Source organism: Bison bison, unplaced genomic scaffold, assembly GCF_000754665.1.
Source record: "Bison bison bison isolate TAMUID 2011002044 unplaced genomic scaffold, Bison_UMD1.0 scf7180017864041, whole genome shotgun sequence".
NCBI lineage: Eukaryota > Metazoa > Chordata > Mammalia > Artiodactyla > Bovidae > Bison > Bison bison.
Genome location: NW_011494613.1, coordinates 4,986,942 through 5,009,266, shown reverse-complemented (window position 1 = coordinate 5,009,266; position 22,325 = coordinate 4,986,942). Strand labels below are relative to the sequence as shown.

At 34.8% G+C, this 22,325-nt stretch overlaps 1 protein-coding gene across 13 annotated transcripts in view; it reads right to left on the bottom strand.

Moving 5' to 3' along the window:
- Nucleotides 1-849: 849 nt before the first annotated feature.
- Nucleotides 850-22,325, bottom strand: part of CTAGE5 (CTAGE family, member 5) — a 97,449-nt gene continuing 75,973 nt past the window's right edge. For 10 of the 13 annotated variants that reach the window (XM_010835333.1, XM_010835334.1, XM_010835342.1 and 7 more), the window contains 6 exons: nucleotides 21,711-21,839; nucleotides 18,593-18,751; nucleotides 7,457-7,579; nucleotides 3,457-3,515; nucleotides 2,563-2,797; nucleotides 850-1,463 (listed from right to left, as the gene is read on the bottom strand). In XM_010835333.1, the coding sequence (XP_010833635.1) occupies nucleotides 1,297-1,463; nucleotides 2,563-2,797; nucleotides 3,457-3,515; nucleotides 7,457-7,579; nucleotides 18,593-18,751; nucleotides 21,711-21,839 (872 nt within the window). In that variant the 3' untranslated portion in view covers nucleotides 850-1,296. The remainder of the gene's footprint in view (nucleotides 1,464-2,562; nucleotides 2,798-3,456; nucleotides 3,516-7,456; nucleotides 7,580-18,592; nucleotides 18,752-21,710; nucleotides 21,840-22,325) is intronic. The other 3 variants (XM_010835335.1, XM_010835336.1, XM_010835346.1) reach the window with 1 other exon arrangement.

Sequence of the window (22,325 nt, the reverse complement as noted above, 5' to 3'; positions counted from 1 at the left end):
ACATTTCTCTTCTTTCCCTTTCCAACTTAAAAAAAAAAATAGTCTTTATTTCCTACTGAAAGCTGCCTTTTAATACGGAATATAATGATGCTTTTTGGTTCTCATTCTACTTATTATTTTATCCAAGCTTTTCACACGGAGCCTTTCTTTTTAACCTTTTTTCTATGGCAGAGGTAAGAATGGAGAGGGAGTGTAAATGCCTCACAAGGACAGCATTTCAAAGAACATCTGGGGAAATGCTGGTATGCTGGTATGAAGTGTTCCAATTATAATGCATCACTGCTTTGTTCAAAAATAGTTAACCTTCAGTCTCTTGGCACTGAAGGAAAAAATCCAAGTAAACAACTAAAACCAATCAAATTTTCAATATAAACAGTGTAATATTAGCTATACTTAATTGCCTTTCCTTTCATAATCATATTAATGTGCAAGATGACTAACAACAGAATACAAACCCGAATTACAGAGGTGTTCGAAAGATACTCAGTCCAAAGCTGAAAATGACACACTGCCTCAGTACAGCTATCTTAGAGTAAATCCAGCATTCCCCACTAAAAACAGTAAATATCTTACAAGTGAAGAGAAAAACAAGAAAAAAACAAAGCTGCACAGGAAATCAGTGAATTAACTAAGAATATCCAAATTCTAAAACTTGCCATTAGACAATATCCTGATTTTAAAATATGATCTTTAAGTGTACTAACTTTTTGCATTGGGTCATTCATGTCTATGTATAAGAAAAGGGCACAGTTTTGGTTAAGATAACTGAATGGGAAAGATCCAAAAAATATTATTTTTAGCCTCAAAGCCATTGATAGAAGTAAAAAAAAACTAACTAATGGAGCCATATTTATGAAAAAACTAGCTGATTTTATTATTATCAATGCCAATCAAGTCTTTAAATCAATCAAAATTTATTTAATTAGGCATAAAGTTACTTTCACATTTGCCTGCAACCATAGTAAATACAGTTCTTGGCATAAAGACACACAGCCTTTGGAGTTTAAAATATCCCCAACTGCAAGATTACATATATAAAACTCTCTCTATTGTTTATGTTATAGTGGATGAATTAAATTAAAATAATTATACCACCTAGAACAAAATAAAATGGAAATAATTTACTCATAGGATTCATATTTAAATCATCTTTATTTACAAAATACTATCCTGAGAATTATAATTCCATTAAGCTTCAATTTGAGCAAAAGTATAATCACTTAAGTAACAGCAGTTACTTAAACTGAAAATGAGAGAGAAGTCAAAATTACTTTTGAAGAGAGACCAACAATATGGTCAAGGTTCTTGCGGTGGCTCTGGATGCTCAGTAGTAGGCTCATTTGAAGGTGGAACCAGCCCTGATGGGAACTCACTTCTACTTTCAGGATGAGGCGGTGGGGGAAAAAATCCAGCTCTCGGGGGAAGATAATGAGGAAAACCTCTTGGTGGATAGACATTTCTCACTGTTCAAAGAGATTGGTAAAAGACAGGTTTTAACTTTCAGCACCTGCATTATGGCCCCAATAAAACATTAGCTTATAACTTCCTGTACCTATCTTTATTTTCAAAAGATGATACCAGACTAATTATCTGATTTAACAAATGAATTTTTACAACACTGAGAAAAACATATGCTCTTCAACTAAACGCGATTAAAGGGAATATCATTCATTTTAGCCGCAGATTTTTGTCCTATGAAAATCTAACATCTTAACACTTTTTAAAAAGGAGAATTCTTTCAAAATAGAGTAACTTACTCTCAAAAAAGCTTTCACGTAATGTAAATTTCACCAGACTTAAAATTAAGATCAGTAATTCCCAAATCTAATTTGACAGTATCCTAAAATATTTACAGTTATATCAAAAACTGTCTTGAAATTCCTCAAATAAAATTCATTTTAGTTCACTCTAAACTTTAAAGAGGAGGAATGAGGAAAGGAATGACTCTCAGGCAAACAATAGGCTTTTTCCTAGTGTTTGTTAACCATGTATTTATTCTGCTGAAACCTGTAGTTCTAAATGGGAACAGATAGTCATAAAAGCAATAATTGTTTCTTTTCTCAAATGTGAGGCTGTGAGGAATTTTAATAAATTCAACAATTAATCCAAACATGATGATAAACACATTCTAGGTTTTAAATAAGTAGGACTGCATGGGAGCTACTTATGAAAAAAGATTTTAAAAGATTTTTTAAAATACTTCAGCCAGTCATTTTAATGCGAAATATAAACTGTAATTATTTTTACTAATTGACCCAATTTCTGTCTAATAAGATACAAATAATTTTAGTCTTAACATAAGACTGTTGCAAAAAGCCAATGATTCTCTTGGTTTCTGAAACACAGAAGTAATTCTACATCTATTAAGATGAATCAAGTTGAAGCCTCATTACTGATGAGACCTCATTACTGATGGCTGGCAATCTTTCCAATTTGGAAAAATAATGCTATACTTACAGAAGATGAGAAAAACTTTCCTCCATTGTATTACTTCATGAATAGAAAGTAAAATGAATGTTTCTGATCTACTCTATAAGACATATAAAGCTTTATAATGCATACTTGCGAATGGCGGAGGTGGTGGGCCAGGGAAATCCCTTGGTGGAAAATAATCTCGGGGACCTCCATACATGCTTCCTGGCGGAGGTGGAGGAAAAGGAGGCCCTCTTCTTATGAAAGGACCCCTTGTATCCATTGGAAACAATGGAACTCTGACTGGAGGACGAGGCGGAGGAACAAAACCAGGTCCAGTTGCTTCATTTTCAATGGGAAGAGATGAATCGGGAACATTTAAATTCTACAACAAATTGACATAGGGCAGTCACTGCAATAGCAAAGTTTGCAATAGCTTTCCTTATAAATTTAGGCTTAAAAGAAGGCATCTAGGCACCTAGGAAGAAAGCAGTCTATGATGCCATAAAAGGTTCCAGAGAAAGATTCCGTTTTCTACATCAGATGGATTTTAGCTATCATAAATATTTTATTAACTTAACAGAAAACAGCTTTAACCAACAAAGCAATTGTCCAGTTAAAAATAAAACATAAGACTAGCCCAAGAGTACCAAAATATACATTCTTTTATCAAGCATATACTAAAAAAAAAAAAAAGCTTATGTTAATATTTTCAAGGTGACCAAAAACCAAGATTGTAAGCACAGTAAACAAAAAACATACTTTAAACCAGCTGGATTTAAAATGAAAGTCTAAGAGGTAATTCAAGTTCTTGTTTAATTATATAAACTAAATCAAGCCTTGAGTCTGTACATTGTACTTTATCACCATGGGGTACAATCCAGAAAGGAAATAGCTATAATGCAAAGCATGAAGTACATTTGTCAAAAAGAAAGCAGCAGCTTTTAATCAAAAAACCAGATGCTGGCTAAATTACTATTCTAGTAAACCAAGAGATTAGAAAGATCCTGAATACATGGATACAATTCCACTTTCAATACTTACACCAAGATCATCTTTGCTTTCATTTCTACTGGATTCCATTTCTGAAGATACTGGCCCATCTAAAATTAAAAGTTAAATCATGAAAAATACATGGTTTATCACACCATTCTTACAGCTTCAGATCACAAAGGACATTGATATCCCTACTCCCCTTATTGGCACATAAGCCAGCTTGACACCAGCATCCTGTATTAGGGCCACAAGGACAGCTTGAGTCCGTGAACTTTCGGCAGACTCAGAGTTCTGTAAAGGCATGTGTTTGTGGTTTCCCCAAAACGTGCCTAGATAATCCTGCAAGCTGCCTCATTAAGGAAGCTTCCAGGAGACAGGATTCCTCTCCTCTCCCCATCTCCTTTTCCTCCTGCCTTCCTTTCCTTTCCTTTCTTCCTCCCATCTCTCTCATCTTTCCTTCCTTATTCTTCCATCACATAACATAGACTAGCAACTGCATTAGCCACTGTTTCTAAATAAATGTTCCTGGGCTTTATCATCAAGAATTGCACAGGCTCTGAGAACATAAATGTAAACAACCCTCTCTGACCACAACTACATGTCCCCTCCCAGCCTTTTCATTTCATTACTCTCACTATACGTGTCCTTGGGTATCACTGAAGCTTCCAGTCCTCTGATCTCTCAATTTCCTCCTTTCTTCATTTCCTTCCCTAATTAGCTGATCTTGGAGACTCCACTGCTAACAGCCAGTCACTAGCGTCTTTATCCTATTGGCCATGTTTCACCTGCCTAGGATTCTTCTAGACAATCTTAGAGCCTGGTTCTGTACTCAGAGCCCCCTGCCTCGAGCTTCCACTGGGATCTTCCATTCTGTTTCCTCCCTCCACCCTTTCTGCTAGACCTATCCTATGGGCAGGTCTCTCCCAACTACTATTTTAAAATTAGATAGAAAAAGAGAACCCCCTTACAGTTATCGCTCCCCTTCACAGTCAAAAGTTGTTGTTCTTTAAAAAAAAAAAAAGTTTTTCTATATATATTATTCAGAATTCCTCCCATTTTGTCTCTCAATTGTACTCAATCTATGTGCAGCATACACTGTTCCACTGAAATTGTATCGCCCAAGATAAAATGTCTTTTTTTCCCTCAATTAAAATAGAACTTTCAGTTCTTATTTAATGTAATTTTTCACATTGTTGACTATTCCCTCCCTCTTTCAATCCTCTCAGCCTTCACCTTCTGGAAGGGCACCTTCTCCACCTCTCCTTTCTAGCTGCTCCTTCTCAGTCTTTTCAGTGGGCTCCATGACTCCTCAGGGGTGGTCTCTTCAGAGTTCCACCCTCAGCCTTCTCTCCTCTCATTCTCTCCTTGAGAAATTTCACCCATTCTACAGCTCGAATTTGATGTATACTACTACTGTACTTCCAGAAGTTTAAGTCAGATCTAGATATTTCCCCCAGGACTTCCGAGCTTAAAGTGCCTACTTGAATAACCTTGCAGCTGTATCACAGGAGCAGCTAATTTAAGTTCAAAGTTAACTTAAAATATTTCCCATCAAACATTATACTGCTTCTTGCTCCTTGTCTCACAACAATGAATGGCCCACATGCCTTAGCCAAGAAGCCGCATCAGCCAAGACTCCCCCCTCCTCCCTCATTCCATTCAATCTGAAGTCCTTCCAATTATATTAGCTCTGTGTCTCTTCACATCTTTCTGTCTGCTCAGCTAAGTCACCACCATCATCCATGTAGATTTCTGTCACAGTGTTCTAAAAAGTTACCCTCTCTCCAATCTCAACCACTCCCTCTAATCTATTTCCCATAACACAATCAGAATAATTTCTCCAAAATGCAGGTCTGATCTGATTATTCTCCATTTAAAACCCTTTAACGTGTTCCCATTATCCCACAAGTAGGTCCAACATTTCTGAACAGGTTTGCAAGGCCTTGAAAATTGCACTGCTTACTTCTACACTACTTGTTTCAATATTCTGACTTCCACTCCATGCTGCAGCCGTATTTACAAGGCAATCCTACCTGTGTCTTTAAATATGCTATTCTCTCCTCCCAGACATTATCAAACATCATTCTGGCCCAGCTAATTCCTCCTTTAATTCTCAGCTTATCCATCATTTCCTCCAAAAAGACTTCCTTGACAACTCTACATTCAAAACATCACCACCTGTCATCTAGGTTCGTGGCTCGTGGCCTATAAGCTCCTGTAACGTTGTGCACTTGTTACTTTTGTCACTATATAGTGCAACTGCCTACAGACCACAGGTATAAGGAATGCTGACCTCCCATTCACCACGGAAACACAGCAGCTACCACGGTGCCTGTCAAACGGTAAACAGTCTACAGATATTTAGTGCATCAATGGCAGGGCTGAGGCACTAAACTGATCACTAGCCTCTCATTTCAGTAAAGCCTAAGGATCAAGACCATGGCTCTGGAGTCAGACAGGGTATCAAATCCTAGCTCTAACACTTCCTACCTGAGCTCTTTAGCACCTTTTTGAGCCTTGGTTTCTTCATCTGTAAAATAAGGGTAATAGTATCTACTTTACAGGTTTATTGTAAAGATGAAATGAGGTCATTCATTTCATTCAATAAATGTTTACTGAGCACTAGTGTTACTTAATGTATTTCAACCATTTCACACCACTTTCCTTCATGTAAATACCATACACTGATAAATCAATAACAAAACATTACATATATATAGAAATTTTTCAGCTTACAAAATACTTCCACCCACATTAACTCATTTAACCCTCATAAGATCAAGGGATTTATATCTCAGTTTTACAGGCATTACCCATCAATAACTCATGCTCTTTTCTTTATTTTTGCTTATACTCTTCATTATTACTGGCACAGACCTTTACCTTTTAACTAAATTTTCAAATTCCCTAAAAGCAGCTCAAATGCCACCTCTTTCACAGAGTTTTCCCTCATCCTTCAACTATAAGGGCATTTTCACTTTCTGTGAACATAACATATTCTCTAATGGGACTTACCATTCTGACTAGTATCAGTCAAGCATATATATCTGTCTTTCTCCTCTATTAGTAATTATTAGCTCCTTAGAGCTAAAAACTATACCTTACTATAATTATATTGTCTACCATGTCATGCAGTGTACCTTCTAAAGTGAAAGAACTTAAAAATTACTTGCTAAATTGAATATTGTTCAATTGCAAAAAAAATGAACAAAAATGTGAAAAATTTTAAATAGCATTAGTTTAGAAACAGATGTTTAATCACACATACTTTCATTCACATTAAGCTTGAATTAATGGGGGAAAACAATTTTAAACACCAAACAGAAATAATTATAATAACAGAAAGCCAGGCCATAGGTCTCCTTCTTTGCTTATTATTCAGAGAAGAATGATTTTCCAAAATAATACATATTCCAACTGGATAATTTCCCTCTCCTAAAATATATACCCTTTCCTGAGGAAATCTTTTACCCATAAATTTTTCATTTTCTACTTTTAATCTTTTGTTATGTACTTCTAAAATACATTGGGTGTATGTAATTCCCAATTTCAATGGGTTGCTATGAGGTGGTTTAAGAAAATGAGCCCCAGACAAATCGTTGGTTGCTCAGTAAATGTTAAATCTACCTAAACATAAAAAATTTAAACAAGGTAACTGATTAACCCATCAACAGAGCATGCACTCAAATTATTTCTCTGATTTTCACATATCATTCACACAGCCTAATTTCTCTGATAACTACACAGGATTTATGTAAAGTGGATTGGAAAAACTAGAAAATTAATCATGGAACACAGTAAAATTTACCACCATCGGTACATAGAATAAAGTCATTGCAATAGTGCTCAAACCAACCACCAACACATGTTCAGATGCCATGGATGTGTACAAAACAGCAAGAAACAAAACCAGGAAGTTCTCAGGAAAGAAACTGTGACCTTAAGAGCTAAGCAGAAATCACAATTATATTAGTCCTTTATGCAGCTTCCAGTTCTTTAGTATGCCTTCATTACTAAAAAACACATATACACACAGACTATTTCTTACCCGTTTTATCCAAAGATGGCATATTAAAACTTCTGAGTTCTGCTGGTCCAGAAAGTCTACCAGAATTAGAATAAAATCTGTCTTGCCTTTGTGGAAGAAGAACTGGATCAGGATATGGCTGGCCTAAAAAACATGTTTTTAAAATAGCTTCATTAAAGATAAAAATCAAGTTTCCTTAAATTTAATACATTGAACGTAGAATTTTTCTCTCTAAAAGACTTTGACACATATTCTTGGTAGACGATAGTAAACAATTTTAGGAAAACTACACACTTTACTTAAAGCAATAATTTTGCTTTTTAGTAAACACAAATATGATGACACCTTGGAGTTTGAAAGTTTCCATTACTACATGTACATCAGAATATATGAACAGAATTTAGTTACATATCTATATTTATAGATAGACTTAACTTTAATTTTAGTAATAGTGGAAGGAAGTGGATACATCAATAAATCAAAAAAGGCTTCAAGGAGCTACCTACTAGTAAACAAAGAAAAGATGAATATGCTGTAAACACAGTAAGAACTAGCGGAACTGATAACGATAAAAGAAATGGTCACCAGAGCAGAAACAGTATCAGTGAGCTCGTCAAGTAATCAAATTTTCAGTAACTTCAACGTTTTAGAATTTAGCATCCCTCCAAAACTAAAGGGAAAGATCTCTGACTCAACAGATGAATGGAAGGTTCACAATGCTCAGATTAAGGACATTTGGGTGGGCACAAATTTAGGCACAGACTCTGACTCAAGTGCTTCTACAGTCAGCCTCCTTTGTCATTTATGATGACAAAATGGTAATAATTCATGGGTCCTTGTGTAACTCCTCATTCTTGAAAAAAAATAGGTAGTCTATCTCATCTCTGTTAGGTGACGGTAGACTTTGATTAAGGATGCTTTTGCCAATCTTCAAAAATATGGTAGAGAACATGACCAGCATCTGCCCATTTCTCCATCCCCAACCCCTGGGAGCCACTGGTCCACTCTCTTTCTACATGTTCTACATTTTCAGATGCCCACGCATAAGTGACGTCCTGCAGTATTTGTCTTCCTCTATCTGAATAATTAGGAGTGGAAGTTCTTAAAGACACTGCTACAGTGGGAGGGAAGGGCCAGAAGTTTCCTTAAGTAACCAGATTCTGGCAAAAGTTAGTAAGTAATAATACTATTTAAAAAAATATGGCAGAGGACAAAGGGGATAACGTTTTTTTTACCGTTTCACTCTCTCCCATCCTAATAGATATGGTCTCATACTACCTTCCATGACTGTCCTAGGTGAATATAATGTGAACTCCATACATACTTGTTATATGATTCAGTCCCTTGGGACCTTACAGACAAAAAGCCAAGGATACCATCTGACATCAACTGGAGTCAATGAAGAAAATTATATTTAATGAGTTCTCAAGGGTCAAGTGGAGAAGGAAATGGCAACCCACTCCAGTATTCTTGCCTAGAGAATCCTGTGGATAGAGGAGGCTGGTGGGTGGCTGTCCATGGGGTCGCACAGAGTCGGACACAACTGAAGCGACTTAGCATGCATGCATGCATTGTAGAAGGAAATAGCAACCCACTCCAGTATTCTTGCCTGGAGAATCCCAGAGACAGAGGAGCCTGGTGGGCTGCCGTCTATGCGGTCGCAGAGTTGGACACGACTGAAGTGACTTAGCAGCAGCAGCAGCAGCAAGGGTCAAGGGATGTGACTTAGGAAAGAAAGATTCAGAGTCTTGAAGGCCCATTTCCTCCCTTTCAGAGTTGTGGTAACCATCTGAATTAGCCCCATGGGAGAAAGGGCCAATACCAACCACTGAGGTCTAAACTGCATTTTCCCTACTTTAAACACAGAATTAACTAAATGGCAGACTTTCCAACTCTTCCTTAAAATCAGGTCTCAAGATACCATATCACTATTTTGCTTCTAAAATACATCCCCACAATATCAGTAACCTGAGAAATACAAGATTTTGCTGTAAGTATTCTGTTTTACTGACCATATGTTACACACTGCCCTCCTCTAGGAAAATAATCCACTCTTAAATCTACCAGCTCTTATTATGTGCCAGGCATTAGTGATACAAAGTTGGTTTTAATACAATCTGTGTCCTTATGATGATGAAACAAAAACAAATCATGTCTTAAATAAAAGGGCATACAAATAATATGAGAGATGGTCTATCTAATTCTGACTGGAGGAGTCCGAAACGGTGCCACAGAGGAAGTAAAGCTTGCCCCGAAAGAAAAATAAGAAAGGACAAACGAGTGATATTGATATTTGGTATTGATTAGAATGATATTCTAGTCAAATTCAAATATACATATACATGTATATGTACATACATAAACAGACACATATACTTAATGTATTAAAACTACATGGAAAGCATATGACCAATGAAAGACTAAAATACAAATAAGTACATGAAGGGTTCCTTTCTCTTTTGACTGCCTACCTTTGTTTTCTACCAGCCTTCTCAGAGAAGAGATGATTAAAAAGGAAGAATGGGAGAAGGAAAAGAATCAGGGGAAAAAAAAAAACAAATAAAAAAGGAGGAAGAACCATACAGAGCACCATGAAGCAATTTCATAAAATAAAGATTACAATAAAATTCACAATGTCTAGTTTAAACAAAAATGTTATTCATCTCTTTTCATTCCAAAATAAATCTCAGCTTATAATAGTTCCTTCAGTAGCTTTAATAACTGGGGGTCTATCACATAACAAGAACATTAATGTGGTTGAGAAGAGAATTATACAGATGGATAAAGGATTTGCATTTTTTAATTTCAGTACTGTTCACTAATCAAGTACAATAAGCATCTTTACTCAGAATGTGAAGAAATAATTTAATTTAATGATTAAAGAATTAATGGAAAGTAAAACTTCCAGAAAGTAGCTGATAAAACCATTAATATGGATAGATTATGGCTCTGGAATAAAGAGGCCAATGGTACAGAGAAAATGTCTAAGAAACATACATATGCAAATATGGACATTTAAGATAAAAGTAATATTTCAAATTGATAAATAAATATACAGTATTAAAACAACTGTCTACCCATGGGGGGAAAAAACTCTTCAACTAAACACTAAAACCAAAATAAAACCCATATTAAAGACCTAAAAAATCAAAATTTTACATTTTTAGAAGAAAACAGTATCTTTTTGATATTGACAGGTTCTAAAGAAAAAAAATTCAGTAAAAATAAAAATGGATTAACTTCCCTTAAAAAAAAAAGAAAACTTTTGGTTTTTGATATATAACAATAACCTACATAACAATAAACCAAGAAAATATTTATAAAAGATAGATTAGCATCCAAAGGATACTAAGAATTCCTATCAAGCAAAAGAGAAATGGATCAGGCAATCTACAGAAGTAAATACAAATAACCAATAAACATAAAAAGAGGCTCAAGCTCACTAATAATGAAGGAACTGTAAAAAAATCAATCAAAGAAAAATGAGAAAAAATTTAACTCATATGGCTGGAAATACTTTTTAAAAGTTTTACATCAGGTATTGAAAAAACAGCTACTCTCAAATACTTCACACATAACCACTCTTGAAGACCAAGGGCAACATCTATTAAAACTGAAACTATATGTATCTTACTTTCCAGCAATTCCATAACCTGGGCTCATCTCTCAAGAACATACGTGCAAAAATCAAGTGTTAACTTCAGCACTGTTAGTAATGGTGAAACACTGAAAACACCCTGAATGTTCATCAGAGGAAAATGGATAAGACTGGATAAATATATTGTGGTATATTTATATACTTAAATACAGCAATTTAATAATTTTTTTATTAAAATGGAAAGAAATCAGGAACATATGCTGACAAAAACTTGATAAAATAGAAATTTTAAAAAAATCATATATAGACTACAAGTTTACAAACATTAAACTGATGAGTAATTGCCTCTGGGAAAGAAGGTTGACCTTGGGAAAGGAAACAGAAGAGTTTCCCTGGTGGCTCAGAGGGTAAAGAATCCACCTGCTGTGAAGGAAACAGAACAGACTTCAACTCATAGAGTTTATATTTGTTTTATTTACCCATTCTCTTTCTCTGACACACAGCTACATACACACACACACACACACACATATGTATATATATATGAAACAAATATTAATATGCAAATTCTGGTAGGTGATAGGATTATGCTATTTTTTAACTTTTTGTTTTTTTTTCTTCACCTGTAAAATGGGAATAATAAATTTAAGAGTGTTAGAATGATTAATATAAAGCTCTTAACATCTGGCACAAAGTAAGCATCCCAAAGTAGATGTAATGATAAATTAATTTTTTTACAATTACAAACTATATATGCTTAGTCGCATACAACTCTATGCGACTGCATGGACTGTAGCCCAGGTTCCTCTGTCCATGGGATTTTCCAGGCAAGAATACTGGAATGAGTTGCCATTTCTTCCTCCAGGGCATCTTCCTAACAAAGGGATCGAACTCATGTCCCTTGAATCTCCTGCGTTGGCAGGCAGATTCTTTACCACCAGCGCCACCTGGGAAGCCTATAGTATTGACTGGTCTCTTTCAAATCTATGATCATAAACTTCAACTGGATACTCAACATTGCCGTGTAATCATACCACATTTCACTAACATATAAACTCTTTCACTCTCCTAAATGGCTACTGTGTACCTTTTTCTCCCTCCAAATCTCTGACAATCCCCTCCCTTTCTCTCCTATCCCAAGTTAATGATCTTACACATCAAGGAACTTGATGCAACTAAACACACTCACTTACCTCACCCAGCCTCTACGTTTGTGCCCAGCTGCTCCGCCTTCCTTCCTTTTACAAAGTTATTCAAACACTATCTAATTTCTTAATTACCCTCTGGATCCCACTCTTTTTGTGTACTTTTATACCCTCTCCCATACATCATCAATTTCTCTTCTGATCTTAGATTATTCCCATCAGCAAATAAACATGTTGTAATGTTTTCTATCTTTAAAAATAAAAACATTGCTCCATCCAATTACCACCTCATCTCTCATTTTTATTAAAAGCAAATTTTTTCAAAAATTGTTTACATTTGTCCCCACATCTTAATCTTCCTCAATCGACTCTGTTCAGGAAGACTGCAAAATTAAACATGGATTTTTCAAGTTTATATAACTACATATAGCAGTAAGTTAGCAACCAAATGCTAATCATTAGAATTTAAAAAGGATCATTACACAAGAAAGTTGAAGTGCCACAAGAAATACATACTCCCAAAAAAGTGACAGCCTCAAAATTTGGAATTTGGAAATAACTTTAAAGTAAATCTCATCCTCTAAGAGTAGAAAAGCATCACTAGGATTTTAATACACTTTTTCAGCTTATGAAAACTCCAAAATCTCAACAGGAAAATCAAAGTGAACCTAACTTAAGACAAACTATAATTCTATCAAATGCATCTTATCTGAAAGAATATTTGCAATGCAGGGCAAAGGTCTACACAAACATCTATAGATCAGAGCCAGTAATGTAAAAATCTATGCCTGTGTTCTCCAAACTGTTCTGATAAAGCTCTCCCAACTGTTTTGATCTGTTTAGCCTGCTTTTCTCTCTTAAGGTAAAATTTAGAACTGTCCTCTTCAAGTTGGCTGTATATGTCTTCTGTTTAGCTCTTTAAAAAAAGAGAGATAAAAAGCAAGTTTTTTAAACATTCAATGCTGAAGGCCACACTTAATTCATGATAAAACCACCAAGAAATAGCAGCTAAGTCTCTTTGCTACCCCTTACATAAAATATATTATCTAAATCAGTTAAAGATAAGCACTGACCAAAATACAAAATGGAATACATACATACATACATATTCCCTGCTCTTTGCTAAAGCTCAAAAAAGTACACAGAGGAAAAATCATGTAATTCACTGTTAATGCATATCTCTCGAGTAGCACAAGATCTGCTGAGAATTAAGATTCTTATTCTTCTCTGCTACTTCTCTATTCCTGGAAAAAGAAATTGTGAGGCAACATAGAGGAATAAAAGGACACTGAAGGTGGAGCACTGAAAAATCAAGAGGGGCACTGAGAGATGAAGAATACCAAAGGGTGAAAAAAAAAATGATAAAAACTGAAACTTTGCTTCATTAAAGTATCTGTGGTTTTATTTTCTTAACTTAAAATTTTACCAAAATATTTACATGAACTTAGACACAATTACTATCCTTCTTGTTAGATTCATGAATATAACCATGTACATATGATGAATCGTTACTGTGATTAATACCTGTACTATAAATTACTTATAGATATAATTCTCAAGAATCAGTTAAAAGACTAAAAGCCAAGAATCCTGCAGATTCATACTCTGACAGTCAAAAAGCTATCATTTAAATTTTAGCATTTCTTATTTGAATTATGTTACTAGTACCGTAGAAACATACAGATACTAATTACAGTTTACAAAAAGCATAAGAACATTTTAATAAGCATGTCTCTCAAAATGTATTAATAACTACTAAATGTGGGAGCAGGAGATGCAGACGATATGGGTTCAATCCCTAGGTTGGGAAAATCCACTGGAGTAGGAAATGGCAACCCACTCCAGTATTCACGCCTAGAAAATTCCATGGACAGAGCATCCTGGTGGGTTACAGTCCATGGCACTGCAAATAATCGGACATGACTGAGTGACTCAGCATGCACACGTGGGAGTTAGATCATATTTAAAGACTTTCTAAAAACTTGTTCAACCATTAGTCAAGATTGCTTACTATGCACAGCTTTAAATAAGAGCAACTATAAAGAAAACAAGGCAATTAGGAAGAACTTAACAGAAAAACCATATATTCCTTTCTTCCAAAAAGTAATTTTAAAATTATATTACTTACATACATTTTTAAAAGCCAGTTATATAATAAGTGAAAATACATCACAATAGTATTAATATAATCACTCTGGCTAGATTCTATTCATGACCTTAATTATTTACCTTTCCTTGTATCCTTGTCCTTAAGAGGTAGAATACCTATCCTGCCCAATGATTCCAAATTCTGCCATGTGACTTGCTTTGTCAATCAATGTTAGCTGTTGTGATTCAGAGGCTTCAAAAAGCATTTTGATGTTTTTGCTTTTCTACTCCTGAACTTCAAGGATGAGATCCTCACAGAATAAAGTTCAACTTCTTACAGAATGAAACACTGAGCAAGGTAAGTAACACTGATGAAATTCATGTTGCAGTTAAATATTTATTAAGAATTTATAATGGGTTTGTTAATTACAGGACATCTTCTTGTTAAAATTTTAATTCTGATTACTTATGATGTGATATTTCTATCTAAATTCATAAGATGAATAAAAATAAACTGAAAACGGTTTCTTAACCTGAATGCTGGCTTACAGGTGTGCTCAAATTTTGAAACAATCATCAGGTTATATGCATAAAAATACTTGCACTTTATATGCTCTGTATCCAGATAAGAAGGTTTTTTTAACTGTTGACTTTAAAATAAAGATTCCCAGAGACCTGCAAAAATAATGCAGAAAGTTCCTGCATACCCTTTACCCAGTTTCCCCAAATGTTTACATTTTTCATAACTATAGTTCAATGTAATAACAGCAAACTAACATTATTACTAACTAACATGTATAGTTCTTGCCATGGATAGATTTTATCATGAATAGATTTATGAAACCACCACCACACTCAAGATACAGAACTATTCCATTACCAAAAGGATCTCTCTCAGGCTTCCCTTTAATCACATCCACTCTCCTCCCTCTACCATCCCTAACTCAAGGCATCCACTAATCTGTTTTCTAGTTCTATAATTTTGTCATTTCAAGGATGTTATATACATGAAATCATATATTATCTGACTTTCTGAGATATTTTTCTCAGTCAACATTATGGCTTTATGTTAGTCACTCAGTTGTGTCTGTCTCTTTGAGACCCCATGGACTGTAGCCCACCAGGCTCCTCTGTTCATGGAGCTCTCCAGGCAAGAATACTGGAGTGGGTAGCCATTCCCTTCTATAGAGGAGCTTCCCATGCCAGGGATCCAACCTGGCTCTCCTGCGTTGCAGGAAGATTCTTAACCATCTGAGATCTATTCAAATTGTTGCATGTATCAATAATTCAATCTAGTTTGATTCCACCATAGTCAGAGAACACAGGATACGATTTCAATTCTTTTAGGTTTGTTAAACATTGTTTCATGACCCAGGATATGATCTATCTTGAGAAATGTTTCCTTGGGGCTTGAAAAGCAGGTCTGTTCCAATGACAATTTATCTGATCCAAAGCATTCCTCAGTATATCTCTTTAAGAAGACTTTTTAGTGGTTGCTCTAGGTATTACATAACTTACCACTGTTTACTGCTGTCAACATTTACCAGTTTGTTTAAAAGGTAGCTTGACCTAGAACAGGAAGTCCCTCAATTAAGTTTTTAAAATGAAAAAGGTGTGTTCACAATTGGATTTAGAAAAGAATGCTGTAAATAATCTTTGGTTTTACTAACATTGTATATTATATTATTTGGTCTATCAACTAGATTGAACATTATCTTGAACATCTCAACATCAACCATTAATACTGAACTAAATGTTCTCTTACTCAGATAAACAGGTTACACAGATCACTCAGTTCATCTCTCTCATTGTATAAAAGGACTGAGGTCCAAAGAGATAAAACAAATTTCAAAAATCACATAAAAAGATTAAAGAGTGAAGATTAGAAATCAAATTTCTTAATTGCCAATCCAAATACTTTTTTACCTGCAGAATTCTGGACAGAGGCTACAGTGCATGGGGTTGTTTAGTTGCTCAATCATGTCCAACTCTTTGTGATCCTGTGGACTGTAGCCTGCCAGGCCCCTTGGACCACGGGATTTCCCAAGCAAGAATGCTCAAGTGGGTTGCCACTTCCTTCTCCAGGGGATCTTCCCGACCCAAGGATCAAATCCATGTATCCTGTATTGGCAGGCAGATTCTTTACCACTAAGCCACCAGGAAAGCCCCAAATGTACCAGATGGGCTTAACAGCAGAATGAAAGTAACACTGGAAAGATCCAGTATACTTGAAGAACGATCAACAGAAATTATTCAACCAAAAAAAGAAAGGAAAAAAATTTGGCAATAAAATGAGGAGACAGAGATCTATAGGACAACATCAAAAGGTCTGAAAAATTATAAGTTTTAGGCAATTGGTAACATGTCAAGTATGTTCCAATTTTATAAATAATGGTCACTATTGTTTGAGTTCCAGCCTCAGCTCCTCACCTAGCTAACTGTTCTAAGACTGTCAGGGAAAATCCCTCTTCTGGGACTTAGTTCCCTTCTCTATTTAGTAAGGGCACTGGATAAATTAGTGGTTTTTAAATTTAGCTATTCCTCAGAACCTCCTAGAGAGGTTTTTTTGGGAAATACAGATCTTACCTGCAGAGATCATGTTCAGAAGGTGTAATGACAACATCGTAAGCAACTATAATTCAATGAAATTTACAGAAAAACAAGGGCGGGGGAAAGCGGTGAAACCCAGGTATTTGCATTTTTTTAAGTCCCCTAGATTATTTCTGATGATAAGCCAAGTTTGAGCATCACTACCCTAGATAATACTTGGGGGGAGAGGCAGAGCATGTGACAGGGGCTCTTGGTACCGACAGCTTGTAAATTCTCAAAAGGACCATTCTTTACAAAAATATGAGATTTCCCTGGTGGTTCAGTGGTTAAGAATCCACCTTGCAATGCAGGGGACACGAGTTTGATCCCTGATCAGGGAACCAAGATCCCACATGCCTTGGAGCAACTGAGCCCATGCACCACAACTAGAGAGTCCGTGAGCCACAAAGAAAGATCCCGCTAAGACCTAATGCTCCCAAAGAAAAAATTTTAAATATATATATATATATGTGTGTGTGTGTGTATATATATATACACACACACACACAGAAATACAATATACACCAAAAGCTTGAAATCAAACTCCTTAAGAAAGGGGCTGTAAATTATTCATCTTTATTTTTATCACATCTAAAGTTTAAAATGAATGCTACTCAAGAAAAAAATCCTTGAAAGGAGGATTTCTATGCCACTTATTAACAGATTCTTAAGTCTGAAAGTCACAGCATATATATTTCTAAATATAAAAACAGTAAGAAAACTATTCAGCTTTCTTAGAATTATTTGGGTATTCATTCATTCAACAAATGTTTACTGGGCAAATACTACAGGCTTGGCATGGTTCTAGGTTCTGGAGATACAGCAGTGAACTAAAGTGATACAAATCTCTGTTTTTATGAAGCTGATACTCTACTGATATCAAACAAAAGAAAGTAACCTCAAACCAAAGAAATTACCACTTCATACGATATACACACACTAACAAAGCAAAGGCTAACTCTTGGAATTAAAGGTTTTTTTAACCACAATATTCTTCCTTCTCCAACTCCTCAGGAAGCAATCTGAACTAGTATATTTTTTAAAATGTAACTAATTTATGCAAAGCAGGCATAGCTCACTCTACATAACAGTGTCTGTCCCTGAAACACTGTGCATAAATTAAAGTTTAGCAAACTGAATAATTTTAATAACGTTCCTTGGGCAAATAGAGGCTATAAGGGAATAACAGTTATTGCCTTACTTCAGAATATTCTACTGTGAGTCTTCCGGTAAATATATTTATCTTGACAATTAATCTAAGATATATTGTTCAAGGGTAAAAAGACAATTAGAAGAAGGTGAATAGTATAACTGCATAGAAGTGATGAAGGAATGGGTATACCTATGTTTATGAAAACATATCAAAAAAGAACTCCCTAAAAGATATAAAACTACATTCTGGGAGGGCATGCTTAAGATGACAAGGGGGATTTTTTTCACTTTCCTAATTATACATTTCTCCATTGTTTGAATTTTCTAACATAAACATGCATCACTTCTATGAGCAACAAAAACTATAGAGACACTGCATGGTGCGGGTGGAGGGAGGACAGTTTTCTATAATGTGAATAATTATCCCTAATTATTCTCTTTGGAAATTTGTGTTACTACTGTTTTCTAATATGTATCATGGTTCTTAAGACAGGGCACACGTGTACTTCTCTAGTCTTTCATTCCTGTATGGTGCACATACTGGCTGCCTTTCAAATATACACACTAACTATACTCATTCCATACCTGATGGAGGAATCATCATCCTACGATCTTGTTCCCAGGGAGGTGAAAGGGAACCAGTGTCAGACGATGCTCTGTGAGGATCAGTTAACCTATCAGAATTTGATTCTCCTCTTTCATTGGTAATCGGATGGTCCAGAGGATTCCCTGGGCCTCTTGAGCCTAATTAAAGAAGAAAGGTACAACTGTTTTATCTAAAAAAGTATTATAAGATCTCTCATCAAATAAAATCCAGGCCTTTTTTTGAAAGGCAGAACAATCAGATTCCGACCAAGTTTTCCTAAGACACATTAGACTATAACTCTATCCCTACCAAAGCCATTTCTAAAACAAAAGGAAATATTTTGTCATATACATAAATACTTGCCTATAAAACTCATTCTTAAATGTTATTACTATCATTATTTACATATAAAGTCAGTGGTTAAACTGGAAATTATAAATACTAAGTCTGAAAAATAAAAGTAGAAAGTAAATAGCAAAGTAAAGGATTTCTATATCAGATGTAATAATTATGAGATTTTTGTTAATTAAACTAATATGCCAATAGTCAAAGGGTATGAGGCCTTTAAAACAGTCATCTTAGAGGCTATATACCTATTTTAATAATTCTGCAACTACTTAACGTATCTTTTAGAAATGTACTCATATTAACTTAAGAGCCACTCAAGAAATTGCATCTTACTGTTGTAGTAAGTAGAGGCATGACTCTTCATGACTTCTGCCTCAGAAATGATTTTAACCAGTCTGATTACAAAATTTATATATGTCACATAAATTTGGCTTTAAGTGGCTTCTAGCAATTTTTAAATATCAAGTTCACCTCCAAAGAGAGCTCACAACTCTGAAAGCAAGTCTAAAATAAAAAGTTTCAAAAGCAGCAGCACTGTTGAAATAAACACTCTGAAACAAGGTAAACTCATTTGGATAAGAAAATCTGACACGCTGACATTTATAAAGAAAGGGAATCATTCCAAAGTTCCCTTCCTATGACCACAGAAAGAATGGTTCCTCAACTAATAACCCATATTCAATTAAAGTGAAAAACACAAATATAAAAAGTTTTAATATTAAATAACAAAATTAATTAATATTTTATCTGCCATTGAAGGGGGAATGAGGTCTCCTCAAAACTATATTGCCCAGAAAACAAAAGCTTATTTAACTTTTCAAAGAACAACTTTAAAAAAAAATTATTTTAATAGAAATCATTCTAAAATGCTCCCCACATTTCAGTACTTCCTCTAAGAGATAAAAGTAATATGACCTTTTCATGGTAACTTGTACCAATCAGTATAAGCATTCTTTTTTTTTTAATTTTAGTAATTTTTAAAATTGTTCTAGCTACTCTTGTTGGCAGGAAGCCAACTGACTTTTATGTCAGAAGGTCAACTTTTCCTCATTCCTTCTAGTTTGTTCATCCTTCTAATCAGTTCATCAGAAGGAAAAAAAGGTTGGGAAAGCAGAAAATTAAATCGGTGAAAAATGTGCAAGAGTCAACTAGGCTGCAGTTGTCTAGAGTGAAAAACGGATCTTTAAAAGAGATATTCAAAGCCTTTCTCCTGACTGCTTACTTCCAGAAGAAAAAGTACAGGCCAAGTGACTATTAGGTGAAAGACTGCCAACATGAATAGGCTAAAGGTCAAGGTTTTTCATTCAGTCCACAAGTTACATACAATTTACTCTAAAAAGACATTATTTTCCTTACTCTCAACCTTACTCAAACATGTATCTCATCCAAACTTTCAAAAAAAAAAAAAAAAAGATAAGAGGAAGGAAAAGAAAGGTCATTCTTCTTTTGTGGGTCATAGAAACGTTCAGTTCAAAGCAACTCTTTTAAGACCGGCTGATAACTTACCTAAAACTTCTGTAGCTTTTCTAACAAACAGTAAAACACCCTTGCAAATGATCTAATCACATTGTATCTTGAAAGTTATTTAAAAAGAAAGGAAAGTAATTTAAATAGGAGAGGAGAAATCAAAGGTAATTTTTTACTGTTATTTCAAATATTCAATTAACTACAAGCAATCCTTGACTTATGTCATTCAACTTCTAGTGATTCACATTGGCAATTTAGCTAGTTTATACCCTTACTTATAGGGCCATTGTTTTTCAGACTGTTGGCTGCAACCCATTGTGGTGTATGAAGTTAATCTTAAGTAGTATTCTTTCTTAATGAAATGGAATAGAACTGAATAGAAGTTATCAGAAAGCATCAAAGATAGTAAGGGTAGTATTCATGTGACTGGCTTCGAGAACACTTATGTTCATGCGTAATATGACATGATATAAACACAAATTCAGGGCTAAAAACCTAAAGCTCTTGATTTTGGAATAAATATGTTTCAATTTTGCCACAACGCAAGGGAAAGTTTTAAAGTAACTTGACAAACAAAATATAGTTGAGAGACCAAAAGAGGAAAACTCCAGATCAAAAGAGGTATACAGGTAACATCAGTGCTGACGAGGTCACTGCAGAAAGATCAATAGCTAATGCTTGTGCTTGAATGGCTCTGGAAATTCTCAAAAACACATAAGCGGGTAACAAAGCACACAATCTTGGGTCAGTTTCTCAAAGTATTAACAAATGAGTTAGGGCTCTTTTAAGGTTCCCAAAAAAACTATGCCTACAGGAGAGCACTTCTGAATTCCTTGTTTCTTAAAAAAAAAAAAAAAATCGCTCTTTCACTTTCTGATTTTCTACAATAAAAAGATCATGATAATAAAGTAAAAAAAAGATTTTTTTTAAAGTCTGTATTCCAATAATGCTTAATTAAAATACAATTTTATGCTAGGTTATACTGTTACTGTATTTCATGCATACTTTTATAAAGTTATATATTATGTAGCAAAAGATACAGTTTTTAAAAAGATTTTAAAAGATGATATATCAAGTCCCTGACCAAAATGTAATCCATTAGAAATAGGTTTCTAAGGGAAAAATATATTCAAATTAGATGTCACAGAGTTCCTTTTCCAAACAAAAATTAACCTAGAGTAAGTGCAAGGAATGCCTGTATTTTTCAAAGGTCTACTTTAAAGATCATTTTAAAGATAAGTTGAGATGAAAATATAAAGTAAGGAAGAAATCTAGAGTAATAAAGATGTTTAAACAATATACCTCTTCCTCCTCCCCCTGGAAGCAAAGGTGAGAGTCTGAGTGGACCCTCCAACAAAGTTGGAGGGGAGAGAAAAGCTCTCATTTCAGGTGAAGGTCGACCCAATGGTGAGGGACCATATGGGGAATGCTCTGGAATAATTAAAACAGCATATTTAAATTCATAGTTTCAATTAACTACACTATAGATTAGAATCCTATCTCAGCAATTACCATCGGGTCATTCTATTGCCAATTTAAATTTAATCTCTGTCCTACATACTAAACGTGCCTTGGGTTTAGCTAATATGGGATAGAGCTATATATAGAACCATGTGTTTAAGTCTATCTACCAAATAGACACTTCAGTCAATAAAAACATTACTCTTTTGGTAACTAATACACTTGAATGATCATACACTAATAAGTAAAGGACACCATATTTTAGTTATAAGAGCATTTGAGAGGCATGAAGTTTGTTTGGTTTTGTTTTGTTGTGAATGGCAGTATGCTTCCAGATATTTCAGCTGGTGAGGGTCGTACCAATAGAAGGGCTCTGTTTAAATCAGGGCCAGATAGGGCATGTATTGGGCTGTGAATTACCCAAGTAAAGTTCAGATTTTCAAAAGCTGAAAAGAA